The 14,938-nt window shown below is 36.0% G+C and overlaps 1 protein-coding gene across 1 annotated transcript in view; it reads left to right on the plus strand.

The window, feature by feature from the left end:
• Positions 1-1,632: 1,632 nt before the first annotated feature.
• MARCH1 (membrane-associated ring finger (C3HC4) 1, E3 ubiquitin protein ligase) overlaps positions 1,633-14,938 on the plus strand; it is a 100,516-nt gene continuing 87,210 nt past the window's right edge. The window contains exon 1 of the mRNA XM_009325101.1: positions 1,633-1,734. Within this exon, the coding sequence (XP_009323376.1) occupies positions 1,633-1,734 (102 nt within the window). The remainder of the gene's footprint in view (positions 1,735-14,938) is intronic.

The following is a 14,938-nucleotide window of genomic DNA, read 5'->3' on the forward strand; positions in this document are numbered from 1 at the left end:
GTGACAATGAGTTTAGTCAGTGCTTCAGTTAGATTTCTCATTGTGAAGCCTTTGCTGGGTTGTACTCATGCCCTGGAGGACCAAGTTCTTGAAAGTCTACAACTGAAATCTTTTCTAATGGAAAAATGGATTTGGCTCCACAGACAGTCAACACACTGTGTGGCAGTCTTCATGTTACTAATGCTTTCCTGGCATATATTTACATCTCATGTTAAGATTCCAAGAGACTGAAAAATTAATAAGAATCAGTTCACCTATAGACTCATTCATCTAATCATCTCCAGTGCGATAAAGCTAAGGCTAGTTCCTACTTATTCTTTACTACCAGTTCCATGAGGTTACGTGGTGAAATACATCTTCGTGCATTTCATGCTTTGAAAATTATATATTAATGGTAAGTGTGGAAGCAGTAGAGATGTAATTATTCAAGAAGGGGCTGTAGTTTGTCAGAAGCAGAACCTGGGAGGATGAAAGCCTGCTGTAAACACAAGCATGCCTTGTGTACTGCATGGAGATGTATTGCAGAAAAAATAAACCTACTTTACAAGTACATAATATTCAATGACATTAAATGGGTGCTACTTTACCATGTAAGGTCTTTATCATTATTGTATGTATGTTCCAGATCTATTAAGTCTAGTGCTAACCTTGTTTGGAGTACTGGGCACTCAATCTGGTAGGTTAATTTTTTTGTTTATTATGTTTCATGATGTTACGGAATAACACATTTTTAATTAAAAAATGTTATGAACAACCAGATTATAAATTGCTTCAGATGTTGTGGAGAAAAAAATTGCTCAAAGTTATTTTTTGTAACTAATTAGCAAAGTTTTGGACTGAATACCTACATTACCTGTTTCAATGGGGAAAAGTAGATTGTGAAATTTTAAAAATACTTATGAAGGTTTCCTACACTTAAAAAAAGAACTTACTAGTGCTGTATTTCCAGAATGTGTTAGTGTTACTTAAAAGGTATTTTGTTACTCTTACAAACTCATGCAACTTACAGTTGGCATGTAACATTTATTGCTCATGTGTGTATGTTACTTTTTACTATTTACAATACATCCTAGTGTAACACTTCCAAGACAAGCCAGGTGTTCTGGTGTGTGTGGGCATGAGTACATACATGTATGTGTGTTTTTGCACTGTTGATTTGTATTTAATATCTGCTACTGCTTTAGGGCTATTTCTAGTTGTTTCAGGGAATATGGGGTATTGCATCCAAATGTTATATGGTTTTAGGAATGGTGCTAGTCTCACAGTTATTTTGTAATAAAATTCCTTTAAAATAACACTTTTTTGAATTAAAGTGACAACTTGAGAAAGATTTAACATACGGGGAGATGGCACTGAATTTGCTGACACTGAAATAGTATTAATGCATGTACGGTGTGCTGAAAGTGCATAGTTCTTTTCTAACATGCATGGCGTAACCCTTTGGAGTACTTTAAATAAACATGTTCTTCTAAAAATATGTTTATTAGCTTGTTTAGATATAATTTAATAAGCTGTTTTTAAAGGCATGCATCCAGAGACATGCACGCAATAAATTCAAAGTGTCAATGTTTCAGGGAATCTAAATTATTTTCAGAATTTCAGAAATTGAGAAGGGATAAGTGGAAGGAGAAAATGTTGGGCTGGTGCCAAGCGATAGCTCGTAACCCTCACAGACTTCCAAACAGCACAAGAACACCCGAGGTCTCAGGTGATGCTTCACATAACTCTGCTTTGGTGAGTGAAAAGTTGCATTTCATGACGGTGGCATGCACAGATGAACTTCAGAGGTGTTAAATTTATTTTTAAAAATGTAGTGTTTGCCATTGATTGCATTGCCTCAGTGTGTGAAAACCTTTGACATTATAGCTATTTACTCTTTCCATTTGCTGTTTTTTCATCTTTTATGTTATGCATGGTCCATTCTGACTTGCATGCTATGTCTATAAATCAGTATTGATGTTTTGTGAATGGTAAAGTCTTTAAGCAGGAAATGTCCTAATGTGGATTACTTACGTTCTTTGTGATCTTAATCAATGCAATGGCATTTGGTCCCTGATGAATACAGCTGGACATTATCTAAAGGTACCTTGTTTGCTCTTTGCTCCTGCCTGTAACAGGAACAAAGTATAGTACGTCTGCACTTGTGTTAGAGAGATGGATTTTAAAATTATCTTCAAATATTTAACATGACGCCGCAAGAGATGGTTGAGTTTCTGCATGCAAAGCTATTGATAGTAGATGTTCAGGCAATGTAAAGTCGACAATTTACATAGTGGAGTTATCATGAATTGTATGAAGTTGAATAAAGTGACTTATTGACAAGAATTTTAATCCTGCAGTTTTTGCTCATTCAAATAAATCCATTTACATCAGTAGACCTCCCCAGGTGAGTAAGAACTGCAAACTGAATGTAAAGGCTTCAGACTGACCCGCATGTAAAAGCAAAAATTGTCTATGTACTTGCTTTAATTCAACTGTATTGAAATTTTCAAACTACAGCAAAACAGAATATTTGAAACATATTCAGTTAAATATGCCTGGTCCAATTCATTATTAAGTTTAAACTAGGCACAACATTTGCTTGTCCTAAGAAGCATGAGGTATGAGGAAGTACTGCCCTCCAGTTGTTGAAATATGGACATGATGACATCTAAGCAGAAAGGCGAATAATTATTTATAACCACTGATGAAATGTGGTAGTCCGAAGAGTGAGAAGAGAGTTGTAAATGAAGCAGCAGTGGTCTGTTCGAAAGTTGTTGAAGTTCTGGTGAAAAAAAGCCCCTACTTAATGTGGCAAAATTATCTTGTTCAATGGTAGATTATATAGAATGTAAGTTTCTGCTAAGGAAGGGAACGCAAAAAGGCAGCACTAAAAATTGCAAATTTTATAGTTTACTTAATATCCTAGATTATTATTATAGCTCACTTTCATCTGGAATTCTTTTCTTTCAGAGAAATAAAAGGAAATTAAAAACCAATTAGTCATGAAACAAGAAATTTCAAGTATATTATCCCCATATTCAATTACTATTACTATTACTGTTTTTTAATTTTATTTAATTACTATTAACGTTTAGGTATTGCTAATAATAGGTGATAGCTATTAAGGAATTTAGATATGTGAAAATTTGCATATTTTGATTTCTGCTTGACTGCTAGTCAACATTTAATTCAGTTTGATATTCGAAAGATAAGCATTCCAATCTACCAGATGTGATTTAGAAATTATGAACTGGGAATACAGTTCATAACAGTTGAATCAGTAGAGTTAGCATGTTTTAACCTTATTAATATTAAAACTTGTTCAAAAATAAGTTTGCGTGAAATTGTATAGACTGCTGCTTAGTTGATCAAGTGTGTAAGAAAGCCAGGGATATAAACAGCTAGGGAAGATACCATGTGTCCTTTAATGTTGTGATTGGGTATAGAATAATAATCTTCACAACAGGAAATAAAGCAGTAATATCTCTTGAGGCCTGTCAAGTTTTCCTCTTCATTTTCTTCGCTTCCTGCTCTCTCAACCATTATTCTTTCTATCCCTCACTTCTGAAGTAAATGCATTCAGTATAAGCTTTTGCTGGCAGTGTCTTTCCAAATTCTGGGTTGTAGGCTGAAAATCCTTATTTATTTTCCTTATGAACATTTTAAAACAGAAGTCTTGTTTCAAATCAGTTTTGATTTTGTTTAGTACTCTTAGCCTTTCAGTGTTGAAAAATTTTCCATCTGGTCTTGAGTGAAGATACAGACTTTAGCACTGGAAAATGAACATAATGAAACAGCAGAAAACAAAGAATATAATAAATTGTTTGTTGTAAGTGTACAAAGCCAATTCCGATGACCTATTCAAGTCCCTTCTTTCTGAATTAATGTTCATTTTTCAGTGCATTGCAGCTCCTCTGTGGAGCTCGTTCCCTTAGTGGGAACCCCTTAGGGAAACCCCTTAGTGGGGTTTTATTTGGTCTGTCTTGCGAGCACATTTATGGTAGAAAGAAACAGATCCTTCCTGAGACTGTAGGTGGCCAGTCTGTTTTTGGTGGGAAGCAAAATGGAGTGTACACTGCATCTTTTTTTCACCTCTGCTGTATGCCTTTTGTGTACACTTCTGATTCAGCAGAACGTCTTCTGTATTTCAGAACTTCAGCTAAGGTTCTACAAAAGAAACTTTTCTTTCCCTTTAAAAATAAACACCCAAAGTGGTCATTTCACAATGCCACTTTCCCAAAGGGGAATGATCTGAAAATTACAAGTATGTCTTTATTAATTTTCATGAAAAGAAATATTTATCTTTCTTAGTGAAAGAAAGAAGGAAGCTTGTGGAGTAGGAAGCAGTAACATCATCATCGTTAAAAAATTGCTTTTTTCATTAAGCAAGTAAATGGAATACTTAACAGCAGTGTGGGAAAAAATAAAAAAGAAATTAGCTCATGAAAACACTGAAATAAATGTAAAGAGTTTAATAAAATCAATTATACTGTTTCATTTTATTTGATATTAAGATGTCCTAGCTTCATTCAAATCAAATAAATTCTGAAATATTTCACCAAAACTCAACTAAATATTCTTGGAAATATTTTTCCATTATTATTTTCAACTTAATTATTATAATATCCCCAGGCTTTATCACCTCAGTCTATTTTATTTGAAGATTAAAGCCTTTGTGTTCAATTTTAGGTGGAACTCTAGCTTCTTGGTTCTGAGCATACCTCAAAAATTTTGAGTCATTCTATAATCAAAGGCATAATTTCTCAAAAAATATTGTTTAATATTACAATTTGTTGGATTTGGGGGTTTGTATTGATAATTTAGATTCAAAGGGAGTAGAACTCTTTTGTTTTCATACTCAAAACAATTTTATTTTATTTAGTCCATTAACTTGGTGTAGTGGGACATAAAGCTGGAATTGACTTTGCTTCTCTGATAGCTAGAAATCATTATCTATTTTTGAAGCTGAATTTATTGTCAGTTTGTGGTTATTTGTCCTGTATACATTGTTTCTAAACTTTAAAGGTTCATCCTTCCTAATGTTCATCATAAGATTTATTTTTAGAGACCTGTAATATAACTTCTCAACTTTTACTTTCCCTTCTCGTAATAGTTCCCATGTTCCCACGGCTATCTTAAAAGGTCTTGTCTGTTCCTGCTCCCGTTTGAACATGAGTGACCAGTTGTACACAGTCTTCCAGATCAAGCTTTCTGTTCCTAACACTTGTGACACTAATTATTCCCTATCCGGTAACACATTTATCATACTGCGTAGATTTAGAATCACTTTATCGATATATTTTTTGTAGCTAACTATTATTTTAGTTTTGAGACCAAACCTAGACTATGTTAAGTTTTGATCAGTACATGAAGACTGTACCAATTTAAATTATGATTGTTCCTCTATTCTTTTCCATTCACTGTTTTTTATATTTATTTAGCAAAAAGACCTTTTCCTATTTAACTCTCTTTTTTGAAAGTTTGATTCTGGGTTTTGTTGTTTTGGGTTTTTTTTCCTGGTAATTCTTAGTTTTTTTCATTACTTTCTAGTATGTTTCCTTGCTTTTCTATTTCATGTAGGTTTCATCTACTATATTTATGTCTTCTGAAGTAGATAGTCATTCAGATAAATCTGAAGATGTTCAGATTATTCTCTACAGGTTTTTTTCTTTTCTTAAATGCAAATTCATGTCTTTTTCATTTTTTCCTTTCTCTGATTTTTGCTGGAGTTGGGGAAAGAATAGTAATGTTTTCTTCTTTAATTTAAAAGAATCCAGATCTTAAAAGCTCATAATTCTATGCAATAGTATTTGCAGTTTTTTGTCTTCTGAAAGGATAATGGATGTAATTGAAAACATACAATTTTAAATTCTTTCTTCATGAGTCACTTAACTCCATACAGACAGTATCTATTTATACTGTGATTCTGTAAGCATATGTATGTACGGTTAGTTCAAATTATTTTGATGGGAATACATAAATATGTGTTAACATTGATTAAGCAATTTGACTAGAAGCAGTTCTGTGTCTGCCTATCTTTGCTCAGTGCCTAATTCAAACCTTGAGCATTATCACAATGTATGTTCTTAATAGTTATGTACAGCCTGTTCTGCATAGGGTATGGACTGGTCCTTGATTCAGTACATCATGTTAAACACATGAAGCTAATGGGACATGAGCACATACTTAATGCTGAATTGTAGTAATTAGTGCATACTACTTTTCCCTGTTGTATTCCCCACTAGAATTATGGGTGAATATATGCAGAAGTATGGTCATGTGAGTAACTAGGTAATTTATGTTTGAATATGCAAATGAAATTTGGAAGTCATGGCAAATGATCAAGCGTCTAAGGAAGGATTTTTTTATATGCAGGCAAATGATATTATCTGCTTCTCTAACAGAAAGTAAAATGTTTATGAATTATCTGTTTGACATAGACAGATCCCAGGTTGCCAGATCTGATCTACACATGTTGACTGAGCAAGTTAATAGTAGTCAATGGTCATTCCAAAATATAAACAATGGGAAGTGGTTTTGTTGTGGCTTAGCCCCGGCAGGCAGCTTAGCCCCACATAGCTGCTCACTTACTCCCCCTCAGTGGGATGGGGGAGAGAATCACAGGGGAAAAGTGAGAAAAATAATGGGTTGAGATAAAGACACTTTAATAGGTAAAGCAAAAGCCACTCATGCAAGCAAAGCAAAACAAGGAATTCATTCACTCCTTCCCATCGGCAGGCAGGTGTTCAGCCATCTCCAGGAAAGCAGGGCTCCATCACACGTAACGGTTACTTGGGAAGACAAAACACCGTCACTCCGAACGTCCCCCCTTCCTCCTTCTTCCCCCAGCTTTGTATGCTGAGCATGACGTCATATGGTGTGGAATATCCCTTTGGTTAGCTGAGGTCAGCTGTCCCAGCTCACAACTTCTTGTGCCCCCCCAGCCTACTCACTGGTGGGGTGGGGTGAGAAGCAGAAAAGGCCTTGACTCTGTGTAAGCACTGCTCAGCAGTAAATAAATCATCCCTGTGTTATCAACACTGTTTTCGTCACAAATCCAAAACATAGCCCCATACCAGCTACTGTGAAGATTAACTCTATCCCAGCCAAAACCAGCACATCTTTTCTTCCAGTGATAAAATGAGAAGCTGGTGTTTAGCTGTAAGTTCTGCTAACTATATGAAAGTTCTGAATAGTGTAGGAATGATTTACCACTAGATGATCTTTAAAGGTCCCATCCAACCCCAGCCATTCTATGATTCTATGGTCTTTATCTAAACCCCAAAATTTAATTCCGAAACAAGAAAGATCTCTTGACCTGAGCTTGAAGTGTTTGGCTGCCTGATTGTCATCAAGAGAGTGTAATTCCTTGCTGAAAATCCTGTGAAATAGGATACCTCTAGGTTTCCCTTAACAGTGCAAGCCTGGTATTGTTAATCTGACAGGGGTTGAGGGGATATTTAAGATCTGTATTTTAATTTGTTATAAGAAAATTGTGTAGTTTAATACTCAAAAACTAGATGTGAGAAAAGAGTAATCATCTAAGAATATGGAGTTGGTTTCATCTGAATTATCTTATTTGCATAACTATTAGGTAGACTTGTATTAATTAGGCTGCAGAAGTAGCTAGGAAATCCACAATACTATACCTACAAAATTCTCTGTAGACACTGCTTTTGGAAATCTAGTAGTAACTTTAATATAGTAGCCAAACAGTGTGTATATGTGGATCAAACTGTGGAAGAGAGAGATTCTACACGGAAATGTAATTTCAAAAGAGGCAGAATTACACACCTGATATAAAAAATTATATGCTGTTTAAACCTTCTCTTAGCCTGTACTTCTAAAGAATAAAAATACAGCTGGGTGCAGCACGTTTAATTACGCATTGGAAAAAGGAATATAACCTTTTGTGGTTCAGGCGTACTGCTCCTGGTTTCTGTGTCAGGTAGCTTATGGAATAATATATGAGGTCTGAATAAATTTTTGGGGGGAGATGGGGTCCTAAATATCTCATGTTCTCCGGTGCTATGGGTTTGTATCTCAGCTGGGCTGTTTCCCTCTATTCCTCTGGTGCTGAGAAGTTGTATTCTAAGTGACTGCCTGGGTTTTCCTATTTACTTCTCATGGACATATGAAACTTCTGCAGCATTTCAGTTAAAGACAGCATTTGTTCTGATATTCTTGGACTAAAATTTTTGTCGCCATTGTTCATTGTACTTTTTGATTTACCTCACCTGTTTTTATTTCCTCAGATGCTCTAAGGCCTTTTGAGAAGAAACTTAATTATAGATGCATTTTCATTTTTAGCATTTTGCATCAGGTTACTTTTTAGCTTTTTATTTAGCAAGTCCCTTAGTATCTGTTAATGTTAAGCTATGGAAACTTTTCCTCGTGATGTAGATGTTCCACACTGGGCTCATCCTTCTGCACGATGCTGCATGCTCCCCCGCAGGGAAATTGTTTTAACTATTTATTGCGTTCTAATTTACAGGGTCAGCCTAAGCTGTCAGTGGCCTCAGTAGCCATGCCACCCCAGGCCAATCTTATTGATTTTCCTTATATTTAAAGCCAATTAGCAGTCGTTACCTGGGTTACCATCACCATCTGGCTTCGCATCACAAATGTGTTACAAGGATGTAAAGTTGTTAAGAGTTCATTTGTGCTTCTTCTCTGTGCATACGTAAACCATTAGAGCAGGGCAGATGTAGGCCAAAGCTTTTGGGTAAGTCTCCCCTGTTACTCAGCTTCTTCCTCAGTGCATATCAGCGTCAGTTAATAATTTAAGAGCAGGGCAGATGTGGTCAAATTTTTACTGATTTGACCAGTGATTTCAGTTAGGCTTCTCCTGTGACAGGCTTAAAATGACAGTCCTCACTTAAATCATTTTCATTTCACTTGTGAAAAGGATGACACATTTCCTGACCAAAAATGGAGGCCACACAGAAAATTACTATTGCTTTGCATTTATAGAAACAACAGTAACTTGAATATCAGAGAAAAAAAAAAAAGCTTACCTGAATGCTGGCATCAATATGAGTAAATTATTATTATCATTATTACTATTATTATTTAATGTTCTTAAAAGTAATGTTTTATTTAGCTTTATAACTTACACGATATTTATGTTTTCTGGGTGTGTCATGGTTTAACCTCAGTCAGTCGGCAACTGAGCACCACACAGCTGCTCACTCACTCCCCCCCCACCCCCGGTGGGATGGGGGAGAGAATTGGAAGGATAGAAGTGAGAAAAACTCGTGGGTTGAGATAAAAACAGTTTAATAATTGAAATAGAATAATAATAACAGTAATAATAATAATAACACTACTACGCAAAGCAAGTGATGCACAGTGCAATTGCTCACCATCCGCCGACCGATGCCCAGCCAGTCCCTGAGCAGCGGCCCCCCCGGCCAACTCCCCCAGTTTATAAACCGAGCATGACGTCCCATGGTATGGAATATCCCTTTGGCCAGTTTGGGTCAGCTGTCCTGGCTGTGCCCCCTCCCAGCTTCTTGTGCACCCCCAGCCTTCTCAGTCGGTAGAGCATGGGAAGCTGAAAAGTCCTTGACTAGTGTAAGCACTGCTTAGCAACAACTAAAACATCGGTGTGTTATCAACATTGTTCTCATCCTAAATCCAAACCACAGCACTGTACCAGCTACTAGGAAGGAAATTAACTCTATCCCTGCCGAAACCAGGACAGGGTGTTAGGTGTCCAGATTACAGATACTTTTATCAGTGGAATTTGGAAGAAATTATTTTCTGTAGGTCAAATTACTATAAGAAGATATTGACAATAAATATTTGTTAAATATCTGTGTAACTGTTTGAATAGATTATATTCAATCCTTTATTCTTTCCCCAAAATATTTCATGCACCTTGTTTCTCATAGCAACATATATTCACAAGATTGGTTCAAATCTATTTCATATAAATTATTCATAATTTGTTTCTTTTTTGTATAGTTGAAGCTGTCTCGTTAGTCTTTCACTTAGGAAAAAGGGGCATCTTTTAAGTGTAGAATTTAAAATGTATTAACTTTTTTTAGTTTTGGAGAGAGGAGTTATGTCTCAGTACATTAGATTTGTTCACGTAACTTTTGACTGAAAGCTCAAGAATTACTTTTCTAGCAATTTTTAAGACGTCCATAAAAATCTTAAATTTAGTTTAAAGTGTGTAAAGCTCCAGGTTACATGAGGTAGGGTTATAGATACTGAAACAAAGAGGGGATTACCAGATGACCATTCAGTTTCTATATGGAAAATGAGTTTTAGCAAATGAGAAAATCAGACAGGGCCAAGTTATTAACCTAAGTTTTTGATAAGGTGAAATGGGTTATTCTCATTTTAGCTCAGTGAAGCCTTCAGTGCCATCATTAACTGAACACCTACACTGTAATGGGGAAGCCAAGATGACAGGAAGCATCAAAGAAATGTCTCTGCTCATTCATTTATTGCCAGAGTAATACCAGCAAGGAAAGCTATGAAAGCACATCATGTTAAAAAAAAACCCCAAAAACCCCCAACCAAACAAACCAAAAAAACCCCAAAAAAGAACAAAAAAAAAAGTAAAAAACCGGTAGTGGTGGAAGATGATTCTGCAACTTTATCTTGTAAAAATTCTCATGGTAATACTAAATGTTTAAGTGAAATTGCAAGTTTACATAGTACTCCCATTCTTGAGGATCCATATTTTTTGCATGGTATTTTGCAGTACAATACTACTTGAATTACAAGATCTAGAACCAGTTTTAGGATAAGCTCTCTACTGTGCTGACTGCCATAGTCAGTGCAACTCAGTCCTGTAAACAGAAATGTGTATACATAATTTGCTTGAAGAGTCTATACTGATACCATTTGCATGCTTAGAGTGAGGCATGTGCATATAAGTTTGCACAGCAGCAGTTCAGAGCATTGACAGAAAAGGGTAAGAATCAGGATTTCCCTTGTGTGTGTATATACATATATTTCAACCCTGCTAGTTTAAATTTTACCTAATCACGTAAGTTTGTGCAGTTTCTGCAACAGGATTCATTCTCAGTGTTAAGCGGTTTACATAATAATTATTACTGCAAAATATACTCCAAAATACTCCCCAAAAATATTCTTAAGAGGAAAATGGGGTTGTATGTGAATGCATAGAAGCCATTTCATGCATTCATATTAGTACGTAAGTTTTGCTACAGACAGGGGTGGAAGAAGAAGAAAGTAGTAAACTACAGGGAGCTGTATGTCTCCCTAGATACATCCCTAATGTATTGTCCCACTACGCTATCCTCAGTAAGAGTCTTCTGAACGTTACAAATGATTTGGTGTTGGTTTTGTGGCATAGGAGGCTATGCAGTGCACCATATCTCTGTGGCTAGCTGTTCTTCTGACGTGATGGTATGTCGATGTGTCGTGGAGCCATTTCAGCCCACATTCAGCACCGTGTTCCACCCAAGCGGTGGGCTGATTTTCCCGCAGCATAACGAGTCTGCACGTATCATGACTGTCTTGTGAACTCCTAGCTTGTATAGAGACAGTTTGAGTCCTCATTGCGGTTCTCTGTCATTCTTCCTTTTATCTAACAGAGACATGCTGTAGCACAGAAGCTTAAGTAGGGCCTCTTGAAATCTGCCGCGTATATGAGTTTCCCTTTTTATAAGATTTTGATGGAGCCCTGAGCTAGGAGAGGGTCTGGGGGAGAAATCAGACCTTCAAACAAAAGTTAACCTTTATAAGTGGATTCGTCCAAAAATACTCTGTGGGACAATTCTGAAATCTAATGTTATTGCCTTGTTTTCCAGTTGGCAGTGTCACTGAATACCTGCCATTGCAACTGCAATTGTGGTGTCCTCTTTACAACAAAGAACAGCAACAGAAAATGCTGGAATGATGAACCCAAGCAGAAAAAGAATCGTAATTATTGTGTAGGTTAAAGCACTGACTTGCATTGTATATAACTTCCACGTAACTTTGTGAACGTCACTTCTACTTTGTGACTTCAGCCTCATTAATGTGAACTAATGATAACATTCAGGATAAAATTTCACTTACAATTCTAAGGTGCTTAAATCCTGTAGAGAAAAAGTGCGGGGAATAACGGCACGGACTCTGGCAAGCAGCAACCAAAGACCTTTCTTGCTCTATATTAGCGTAATTTATAGAAAGCAAAAGTGTCCACGCGCTATCTGCAGCCTGCAGATAGGTTACAGCCTTGTGTTCATGTGCATCTATGCTCCAGCGGATAGGTCTGCTCTTCCTGACCATACAGCATGACTTCATGGTCCTTATCTTGTTTACTCCTTTCCAGCAGCTCATTCCTTTCTTCCTTATCTTCTGCCTGCGTGCTTTCTCACGGGTATAGTACCTGCTCATTAAAACCGAATTCAGTAATGTCCATAGTTAAAAATCCTATCTCCACAACAAAGGTGTTAGACCTATCCTGGTTGATAGTGGAAGGATTAAATAAATTTGGATAATGAATACAAAGGAGGGGGAGAAAATATGGCAGAAGACCTAGTGGCTGTCTGGAGATGAATCAACAGGATAGGCTGAGGTTTAGTGTTCGTTCCACAGGAGGTGGAGATAACAACATGAACCAGGTATCCTGCTGCAGTTTCAGAGGCGCTAGTTCAAATCTTGGCCTGGATTTGTAGGAAATGCCAATCCTGTCAATTTAATTAAAAGTGGGTACGTGGTCGAAGATGGCCATATGTGGATGCGGACCATACCACTTCTGTCATCTCTGTTGACTGTGAAAGAAAACTGCTTGTGATCTTGTTAGGCTAATTACATCTGGGGTTAATCTTTTGTTCCCTCCCCCTTGTCCTTTCATGAAGTATGAGATGGGAGTAATAGGATGAGATTAAGAAGCGGAAATTTAAACTGAAGGTGAAGAACATACTCTTGACAATGAAATGTCTTAGGCTACTATATGTTATTGAGGGTTACAGTTGATTTTGTATTGAGGGTTGTCTGTGATCCTTGAAATTTGGAATGGAAACATTTGCACATGATATTTGTATTAGCTTTTTTCCTGCTTCTGATTTTCTGTGCATGTAGGTTTTTTCCCATTTCTAAAAGAAATACATCCTAGCTTTTCTTGCCCTGGTAATCCTTTTATAAAATCAATTATGTGAAAGGTACAACTTCTGTACCAGCTCAGATGACTGACTGTGATTTGTCTAATCATTAAGCATTGTTTAAATAGAAGTGTTTAGATTTCATCCTTTGTGAAGATCTATTTTGTGGTAAAGTGTCTGTTTTCTATTTCTGTGCCTCATTTTTAAATTTCTTCTCTTTTTCAGTCTGAACTGACCCCAACCATATTTACTTGTTAACCATGTAGGTTGTAATTTATATAACTGAATTATTGTTTTTCATAAGGTATTGTACATAGGATCTTATGTTTGGCCCACCTTACATTAAGAAGAGAGGCACCAAATGTAGCCATGCTTTTAGCATTTTTATACCCAAAAGTTAAACACTGGTTCTCTTTCATGATGGATGAGGGAGAAAAACAGTGTCCTTTTTTCCTGTGACTTCTTTCTTTTCTGTTGTTTAGGAGAAACAGAATTTTATGACGTACAGCATAACCATGATCTGACAGAAAAAAGAAAAGCATAATAAAAATTGATTTCATAGATGTTTTAATATTACAAAGAGGAGGTATTGTTTTCCATTTATTTTCTATTTATGCAGAAATGGTACACTTAAATTTTGAGAGGTGTTTGTTATTCTTAGCTTTAATATGGTATTTATTTCATGTACGAGAACTATGTTTTAAGTTGCACTGAGGTATACTCACGTGTGTAGTCCACATTGTTATTTTTCAGGCTGAAAGTGCATTATTCTAGCAATATGTAAAGATGATACTAAATGTATTTTGAGTTTTATTACTAAATTGGAATACTGCACTTTTTTCGCTGCTGTGAGAGTAGATGAAAGATTTTCATCTCACACAGATGTTTGGGGTTTTTTTTCATTTGAAGGACATAGAAGATTGCATTAATTCAATGCAATTCCATTTTACTCTTCCTGGGTATAATTTGGCTCCTCACAGCATCTTGAGGTCCCAGGCAAGAATCAGTAGTCTGTTGTGGGGCTATCTTTAATGTCAATCAGTTCATAATTAGCATTTTCAGTATAACCATTGGAAGAAATATATAAGGGAAATGTGTAAATAAGGGGAAAAGGTGTATTATGGAAGAAAAAGTGATTGTAGAAAAAGCTCATTTATTGATTAGGCCATTAATTTGAACTTGTGGTTTCCCTAGACAAAGAAATCCCCCAAAACAAACAAACAGAAGAAAAATCTCCAAACCTGAAGTAGCTGCAGACTCACTGCTTCTTGTATTTCACAGAGAAGCTGTTGAGTACAGACTCTGCCTAGTGTAAGTTCGAGGGTAGGGTTCATTTTTTTATGTGTAGTGAAATTTATAGTAATGGGATCATTGAATGAGGGGGCATGTTGATGTTGGTCCATCCAATGGACTCAAACTCACTGTAGATGAAGACCCCAGAGGCAGTACAGATGCTTCTGAGGGCTCTCAAAAGTGCTCTGTTGATAATCTGGAAGTGTGGTGCATCAAAACCATGTACTCAGACTTCGTGTTTAGTGTGGAAATATAATTTTACCTATTCAGATTCAGGCATATACTCTTCTTGGTAAGTGACACTAATTTAGACTATAGTATTTCCTGATGCTGAAATAATTGAATTTATTTTTTTTTATTATGGAAACCTGAGTTTATTTAATCATGTTTGATATTTGTCTTCTCTGGCTAATATTATTTCAGAATGTGCTAATTGCTTCTTTTAATCTTTGTAATCCATAAATATTAATGCTCATGAAATGTTAATAACAGCTGATAAAAACGAAATGCAGAAAAATGAGCAATTCAATTAATCAATTTAAACTGATTTCATAACTGCATGGATAATTACTAAATTGTCAAAACATAATAAT

Source organism: Pygoscelis adeliae, unplaced genomic scaffold (assembly GCF_000699105.1).
Source record: "Pygoscelis adeliae isolate BGI_AS28 unplaced genomic scaffold, ASM69910v1 Scaffold170, whole genome shotgun sequence".
NCBI lineage: Eukaryota > Metazoa > Chordata > Aves > Sphenisciformes > Spheniscidae > Pygoscelis > Pygoscelis adeliae.